Source organism: Sus scrofa, chromosome 12 (assembly GCF_000003025.6).
Source record: "Sus scrofa isolate TJ Tabasco breed Duroc chromosome 12, Sscrofa11.1, whole genome shotgun sequence".
Taxonomy (NCBI): Eukaryota; Metazoa; Chordata; class Mammalia; order Artiodactyla; family Suidae; genus Sus; species Sus scrofa.
In genome coordinates, this window is record NC_010454.4 from 21,438,121 (window position 1) to 21,447,054 (window position 8,934).

Genomic DNA, 8,934 nt, shown 5'->3' on the forward strand with positions numbered 1-8,934 from the left:
TCCTGAGCCTTAGTTGGACTCTTAAATGTAAAATTTTTTCAGCATTTCCTATCCTCTTTTGACAACAATAAGGACTCCTTCATGAGAGGAGCTACAGGTTGAAAGTTCTATTTCATCATTTATTAGTGGTACAGGCAGCCATGAATCATGCCTTTTACTCCACTCATTCAAAATCAGAATCAATAAATATTTACTAAGGTTCTATCAGAAGCTAAGCTCTGTGCAAGTTACTTTTTAATTTAATTTAATTTTACTTTATTTTATTTTTAGGGCTGCATTTGCAGCCTATAGACGTTCCCAGGCTAGAGGTCACATTGGAGCTACAGATGAGGCCCATGCCACAGCCACAGCCACAACAATATGAGATCAAAGCCACATCTGCGACCTACACCACAGCTTATGGCAACACTGGATCCTTAACCCACCGAGCAAGACCAGGAATGGAACCTGCATCCTCATGGACACTATGTCAGGCTCTTAACCTGCTGAGCCACAACAGTAACTCCCTGTGCTAGTTACTTTTATGTATACATCATTTTGTTCACCAGAAAATATTTCTGACCTAGTACACGAAATAATATTGACACATTTCAATTTGGTTGGAATCAAAAGAACTGTGACGATAATTTGATTTGCTGTTAGAATAAACGAGTTGCAGGGAGTTCCTGTCGTGGCCCCGTGGTTAACGAACCCAACTAGGAACCATGATGCTGCGGGTTCCATCCCTGGCCTCGCTCAGTGGATTAAGGACCTGGCGTTGCCATGAGCTGTGGTGTAGGTCACAGACTCGGCTCAGATCCTGCGTGGCTGTGGCTGTGGCATAGGCTGGCGGCAACAGCTCCAATTCGACCCCTAGCCTGGGAACCTTCATATGCCGCGGGTGGGGCCCTAAAAAGCAAAAAATAAATTAATTAATTAAAAAAATAAATTTAAAAATTTTTTTTAAAAAGAATTAACGAGTTGGAAGCTTTTAATTATACATGACCAAAGGTTTTCTTTCAATTCCGTAGATGTCCTAATATCCTAAATTGGAGAGAATTCAGTCTATATATCCAGAAGAAAAGAATAATAGTTAAAAATAGGAGCACAATTACTCTCAGCCTAGAGATTGGACAGAGTATCACAGGGAATAAACAACTCTACAAAACAAGGGTATTGACGTGGACTAAAATGGGAGGACTCTTTGAACCTGGGAAACCACACACTTACTCCAAAGGGCAAAAGACCCACACGTGGAGCCCAAATGAAACTATAAAACAAAGTAATTTCTAAATTGCTGCTCATAATGTATCATAACCATTTCAGTATAAGCCAATCAGAGGACCACTATGGAATAAATTTAAACAAAAACAAGGAAGACAGGCTAAGAATTTTATAAATAGCAGTTGGCCCAGATATATAAAAGGCCCGACCACAGAAGTCAGCACCAAAATTCCTCCAAGCAACACAACTCTCAGCCCAGCTCCTGACACCATGTGCTGTTCCACGAGCTTCTGTGGATTTCCCATCTGCTCCACCGGTGGGACCTGTGGCTCCAGCTGCTGCCAGCCAAGCTGCTCCCAGACTAGCTGCTGCCAGCCACCCTGCGTCCAGACCAGTTGCTGCCAGCCACCCTGCGTCCAGACCAGCTGCTGCCAGCCACCCTGCGTCCAGACCAGCTGCTGCCAGCCAACCTGTGTCCAGACCAGCTGCTGCCAGACCAGTGGCTGTGAGATCGGCAGTGGCATTGGCAGTGGCATTGGCGGTGGCCAGGAGGGTAGCAGTGGAGCTCGGAGCTACCGCACCAGGTGGTGCCGCCCTGACTGCCGCGTGGAGGGCACCGTCCTGCCACCTTGCTGCGTGGTGAGCTGCACGCCCCCCACCTGCTGCCAGCTGCACCACGCCCAGGCGTCCTGCTGCCGCCCCTCCTACTGTGGGCAGTCCTGCTGCCTGCCAGCCTGCTGCTGCCAGTGCTCTGAGCCCACCTGCTGTGAGCCCACCTGCTGTGAACCCACCTGCTAAAAACCAGGTTGCTCATTTTCAGTTGCCCAGGATGCAGTATCTCTGAACAATTTATCCCCTTAACCACCTAAGGAACACTAACAAATTCTTAGACTTCCGTTTTGGTTTTTGAGTTCTCTTTGATTCCACTCTGCAATGAATATCTTGACTTTCCACTGTGGACACAGAAATGCTGCAGACTCACCTGCTGACCAGTAAATTGCTTTGGATATACTATTTCTGATTTTCATGCAAGGTTGAAAATTACCAACATATTATGGAACTTATCTTTATGAACTGTCCGCAGCCTCTTTTTCCATGCTTCACGATCTAGTTTTAGCTTCTGTTGACCTGAAAAGTTTTCCAGCATCCAAGCCACCAGAGTATAGCCAAGTGTGAAGATGTCACCAGCAAGAATGGAAGCTCTTCACCCAACACTCAGCCTCTAAGACGGAACCTAGACTTTTCGATATTTCACCACCTGATTCCAGGTCCCTTTTTTGGGTGGGGGTGGTGGCATAATGATCCTGCCTGTTGGCTATTTCAATTATAATCTGTGACACAGTGTCTTCTGTCATTTCTTAATAAATGGTCTATACTGGGCAAAAAAACTATGGTCTTTGTTTCCACTTGTACAGAAAAATGGGTTAATTTCCAGGCAAGGATGCCTACTTGAAAGCAATACATTTGCTTCTTTTTAAAAGAAACTGAAGCCAGATAGAGTGTAGCCATTCACTCATTCATTTCTTCAGTAAAAAATTATTGGCCACAACTTCTGAAGCAGAAACGATGGAAATCAGAACAATGAAGAATTCATTCTTGGGAGTTCCCATTGTGGCTCAGTGGTTAAGAATCTGACTAGTATCCATGAGGACATGGGTTCAATTCCTAGCTTCGTTCAGTAGGCTAGGGATCTGGCATTGCCGTGAACTGTGGTGTGGGTTGCAGATGTGGCTCAGATCCTCTGTTGCTGTGGTCGTGGCATAGGAAAGCAGCTGCAGCTTCAAATCAACCCCTAGACTGGGACTTTCCATGTGCCACAAATGTGGCCCTAAAAAGCAAAAGTAATAAAAATAATAATAATAATTAATTCTTATCCTTGAGGATAAGAATTAAAAGTAATAAAAATAATAATAATAATTAATTCTTATCCAGAAGGAAAAAAGACTTATGTATGAAAACAGCTACATACAATGTGATAAGCTAAATTACAGTCCCCTAGCAGTTAATAGAAGAAAACTCCCCCATCTTAGGGATAGATGCGTGTGTGACCTTAATAGTTTGAGAGTGAACTTTCCATAGGTTCAGCCGCATGGGACAAGCATGCTGGCAATCTCCAAGCCTCAGAGAAGGATGTGAAAGAATTACACATAAGACAAAGAGGGGACTATTTTTATGCCATAAAGGGACTGAGAAGAAAAAACAAAGAGAGGAGAGATCTGTTCAGGAAGTTATGAACATGACGCTTTTATCCTTCGCCATTAAGCTACCAAACTCACAGACTCCTTGCCGCTAGGTCAAATTGCTTGTGGAAACCAGTGAAGGAGCTGAGTTTCATGTCTGGGTTTCATGATTCAGAGGAATGTGGAGAAAGCCGAGAGACAGAGAGAGGGGGAACCTCTAAGAAAGTGACGCCTCAGGAACTCTCAGAAATTGGGGAGGCGTTTGGATGGCCATGTAGAAGGTAATATCTTGGTTATGTAGACATCAAAGAAAACAGAAGGGCCGGAAACAGGATTTCAAAAAGGAAGAGACCACTTTGGGACCAGCAGGGGCTATGCTGGTGGAAGCATCGGGGAAGGCTTCATGAGGGAGGTAATCTTTGAAGTGGGCCCTGAAGGTCATTCTAAAAGGAAGGAAAAGAGTGAGTTAAATACCTTCTTGGTTACATCATTTGCAACTATTTTCTCCCACTCAGTAGGTTGTCTTGGCGTTTTGTCAACAGTTTGCTTTGCTGTGCAAAAACTTTAAGGCTTAATTAATTATTTGTTATTCCTGCTTGCTTGCTTTCTTTTGCCTTAGGAGATAGATCAAAAAAAAATATTGCTATGATCTATGTTAAAGAGTGTTCTGCCTATGTTCTATTCTAGAAGTTTTATGGCTTTCAGTCTTCCATTGAGGCCTTTAATCCATTTGGAGTTGATTTTTGTACACTGTGTTTTTCTGTGTAGCTGTCCAGTTTTAGCAGCATCACTTACTGAAGAAACTGTCTTTTTGCCTTTGTGTATTCTCCTCCTTTGTTGTCAATTAACTGACCATAGGTCCACAGGTTTGTTTCTGGGCTCCCTATTCTGTTCCACTAGTCAATGTGTTTGTTTTTATGTCAGTACCATGTTTTGATTATTGTAGGTTTGTAGTATAGGATGGTAGCTCCAGCTTTCTTCCTTTTTCTCAAGATTGCCTTAGCAATTCAGGGTCTTTTGTGAGTCTACATAAATTTTAGGATTATTTGTTCTAGTTCTGTGAAAAAATGTTATGGATATTTTGATAGGGGTTGCATTAAATCTATAGATTTCTTTGGGTAATATGGCCATTTTGACAATATTCATTCTTCCAACACAAGTGCATGGGTTATCTTTCCATTTCTTTGTATCATCTTCAGTTTCCTTCATCAGTGTTTTATAGTTTTCAGAGCATAGGTCTTTTACCTCTTCAGTTAAGTTTTTTCCTGATATTTTATTCTCCAGGCCGAGCTTTCTAAGGATCTCACAGGCTTCTGTCACTTGCAGGCTCCTGGATTAAATCCTTTCCTCACCACTGTCACCAGATTCTCACAGCCAAGGTTCCTTGACCAGTCAAGGAAATGCAAGCCACTGATCCTGACTTAGTTGAGCCTCTAAGCTTAACTGCCTGCCTGTGAACATAGGTCCTTTGATCAAGCCAATATTTATTGGCTTTTCCAAAACTGGAGACCAAGAACATTCCTAACTGTTTTACTTAAGCAATAGTCTGCAATACATTCTCAAAATGGCATCTTCTTCTATAGAACACATAAGAAGGCTTGAGATATATAAACAGTTGATTTATGGCAAAAGACCATCAATTACAAGCACTAAGGCAAGAGTGCAAGATTTTTTTATTGAGGTTCATTGGCCGTAACATGAGTAGATGGATAACAAAAAAGATGGGAGAAAGTATGAGGGAGAAAGGTTAAGGTATTAAAAATGAAAAAGAAAAGAACAAAATAGAGAAAAGACAGAAAAAAGACACAATGAAAAAGACCAGAGACAAGAGGCAAAAAAGAAAACGAGGAAGAAGGATGATGGGGAAGATACACATGAAGGAGAAAGATGGGAAGCAAGGTGACCTTATGTAATACGGCACGTGGTACCATCTGCTAAATATACTTCATGTGAACTTTATTTCATTTAACACTTAACATCAGTCCCATGAAATAGACATGTTACCCTGGCTTGTAGATGAGGAAAGTAAATCTTTTTTTTTTTTTTTTTTTTTTGTCTTTTTGTCTTTTGTTGTTGTTGCTATTTCTTGGGCCGCTCCCTCGGCATATGGAGTTCCCAGGCTAGGGGTTGAATCGGAGCTGTAGCCACCGGCCTACACCAGAGCCACAGCAACGCGGGATCCGAGCCGCGTCTGCAGCCTACACCACAGCTCACGGCAACGCCGGATCGTTAACCCACTGAGCAAGGGCAGGGACCGAACCCGCAACCTCATGGTTCCTAGTTGGATTCGTTAACCACTGCGCCACGACGTGAACTCCGGAAAGTAAATCTAAATGGAGCTACATAGCTTGCCTAAGTCACATATTCTTTTCTTTTTTTTAAGTCACATATTCTTACAAGTAAAAACAAAACAAAACAAAAACCTAAAATCTGAACCCAGTTCTGTCTGACTCCAAAACTCATAGAGAATGAAATTAAAAAAAAAAAAATAGCAAAGGAAAGTGTGGGGGAGGTTCAGCCGATTTAAAGATCCTTATTTTGGAAGCTATAGGCTTTAGATAAGTTCCTCCTTTGATCCGGTTAAGTTACTCTCTTCTTAACCCATTTGGGTATTCCAGGACACCGTTCATATTTTAAAGTCGACTGCTTAGTTGCCTTAATTATGTCTCTGAAGTTCCTTTTGAACTATAAAATAACATATTCATGAGTGTAAAACAAAGGCTTAGAGGTCATGGGGTCAAAATTCCGCCTGCCACAGGATAATTAGACACCCAGTTTACACTCATTCCTAGAGATCCAAAATGTCACTCTGATTCACCAATAAAACTGGTGGCTGCAAAGTGTGGCCAAGATACTAGACCCTGAGCCCACACACACACACACACACACACACACACACACACACACACACCCCGCCAAGGGGCACACCAAAATTACAATGATCTACAGAGCAGCAATCTAGAAAGACCTGAAGACTAGTAGAAAAGATTTCCCACAACTAAAGTTATGCAAAGGGACAATCAGATGGCTAGGAGGGGCAGAGATGCAGGATAGTCAAGATCCAAACTCCCCAGATAAAGTGACCCACAATGGAAGGATAATCACAACTCAGAATTTTTCCCCAAGAAGCCAAGGGTCTGAGACCCACATTGCACTCCCCAGCCAGGGGGTCCTACACGAGGAAGACAAGCCCACAACACGTCTGGCTTGGAAGCTAAACGGCTCACCAACGGGTAAGCCAGAGGGCTGTGGGAAACAGAGACCCTGCTCCAAAAGGGTGCACACAAAACTTCGCACAAGCCGAGTCTCAGCGCAGAGGCAGCAACTTGAAAGGAGCCTGGTTCAAAGGGACTAGCTGCTCTTGGAGAGCCTCCCAGAGAGGCAGGAGGCAACTGGGACTCTCCCTGGGGACATAGGCTCTGAAAGCACCTGTTTTGGGAAACCGGTCCTACCTCTAGGACACAGGCACTGGCAATGGCCTTTTAGAGTCCTCCCTCCAGCCTCCTAGCCCCAGGGACTTACCCGACCACCAGAGGGCTGACACCGGTCCTGGAAACCCCTTGGCCCTGCAACCAGCCCTGGAGGGGACATGCGCCCACCCATTAACTAAGGCTTATGACAGCCATGTGAGAGTTGGAGCCTTAGCCCTCATTTTTTATATTTAAAAAGTTTTGTATGGGAGTTCCTGTCATGGCTCAGTGGTTAACGAACATGACTAGTATCCATGGAGACGCATGTTTGATCCCTGGCCTCACTCAGTGAGTTAAGGATCTGGCGTTGCTGTGGCTGTGATGTAGGCAGTGGCTGCAGCTCTGATTCGACCCCTAGCCTGGGAACCTCCACATCCCGCAGGTGCAGCCCTAAAAAGACAAAAAATTTGTGTGAAGAGAGGTGAAGGAAGTAATTAATGCTTATACAATGCTACATACAATGCTTATTAGATGTTTGAGGGGGTCCATTCATTATCTATATTTTAAATTATTTTTTATTATTTTTACTGCAATATAGTGATATACAATATTATGATAGTTTCATGTGTGCTACATAATGACTTGACATTTGCATTAATTTTGAAATGATCACCACAATAAGTCTAGTGACCAAGTGTCCCCATATGAAGTTATGACACTAGTATTGACCATGCTCCTTAGGCTGTGGATCCCCAAGACTTATTTATTATATAACTGGCATATCTTTGAATCACCTTCACCTATATTGCTGAAGGGATAGATATTAAGTGTTCTTATCACCAAGAAAAAGAAGACAACAGGAAATTCTGGAGGTAATGCTACCGGAAAGATGGTACCGGATTCCGGGTTCTTGTTCATGGCGGTCTAAGAATGAACTCCACGAACACACAGGCAGCCAGCAAGCAAAGTCTTTATTAAAGACAAGCAAAGAGCTCCCGGGACAGGCTGGGAGGTGGGAGAAGAGCCCCTCTTCTCTATTGTCCTTTAGGGGTTTTTATTCCCTAAAGATGGGGGGGTACCAACCTGGGGCCCAGAAAGATGTGGTTTTCTCCCATTGGCCTTGCTCAATTACCTATATCAGTCCTTGTCCCATAGGGGTTTTAGGGTTGGAAATGTCCCCAAAGTGTTATGGGTTTTTTTGCCCTTTTCTTTCCTTAGATTAAGTCACCACTTCTCATTTCTTTTTTATCAGTTGAGGAATGGGCTAGAGAGTTACATTTCCTACAGTCAACAAAGCCTGCGGGGAATGCGCGTTTGCTATAATAAAACGAGGCCTGTGGAGGTGTTACTCCCTGGAGCCCTTAAGCCACACATGTTAATCAGTATCCATATCAAAAGAATGTATCGGAGCCCATGCTCCTACACTAACTACCTGAGTTCATATTCTGCCTCAGTAGCAGATACAGTTGTGGCTTTGATTGTGGTGATGGGTATAGACTTATCTCCAAACTCATCATTTATATATATAGATATATAAATATATATTAGGCATATATATATATATATGAGTTCCCAGCATGGTTCAGCGCTGGCAAACCCAGCTAGTAACCATGAGGATGCGGGTTCAATGCATGGCCCCGCTCAGTGGATTAAGGATCCCGTGTTGCCGTGAGCTGTGGGGTAGGTCACAGAGGAGCCTCAGATCTGGCCGTGCTGTGGCTGTGGCCTAGGCCGGCAGCGACAGCTCCGCGATTCAACCCCTAGCCTGGGAACCTCCATATGCTGTGGAGGTGGCCCTAAAAAGACAAAAACAAAGTACAAATTTTTTAATTAATTAAATAAATATATATATAATGCATAATGTTTTGTATGTCAATCACATCTCAATAAAATGTTTTTTATAAAATAAACAAATGAAGTTAAATAGCTGGCTTATAGTCACGTAGCTCATACATAAAAATTGAAAGATGAACCCAACTCTGACACTGAAACTCATGAAGAGACCATGAAATAAGGAACTGGAAGTAAGGAATGGGTGTGGGGAGATTGAGCTGAAGGAGGCTACTTCAGACGCTGTGGGCTTCCTGGTGCCAGTTGTTAAATTATTGTCTCTCAGCTTCACACCCTCCTTTCCGTGTTCA

The 8,934-nt window shown here is 43.2% G+C and overlaps 1 protein-coding gene across 1 annotated transcript; it reads left to right on the plus strand.

Annotated features, from left to right (window-relative positions):
- LOC102164863 (keratin, high-sulfur matrix protein, B2A) lies at window positions 1,394-2,591 on the plus strand. The gene has a single exon (XM_005668844.3). The coding sequence runs from the start codon at window positions 1,474-1,476 to the stop codon at window positions 1,999-2,001; it is 528 nt and encodes a 175-aa protein (XP_005668901.1). The 5' UTR covers window positions 1,394-1,473; the 3' UTR covers window positions 2,002-2,591.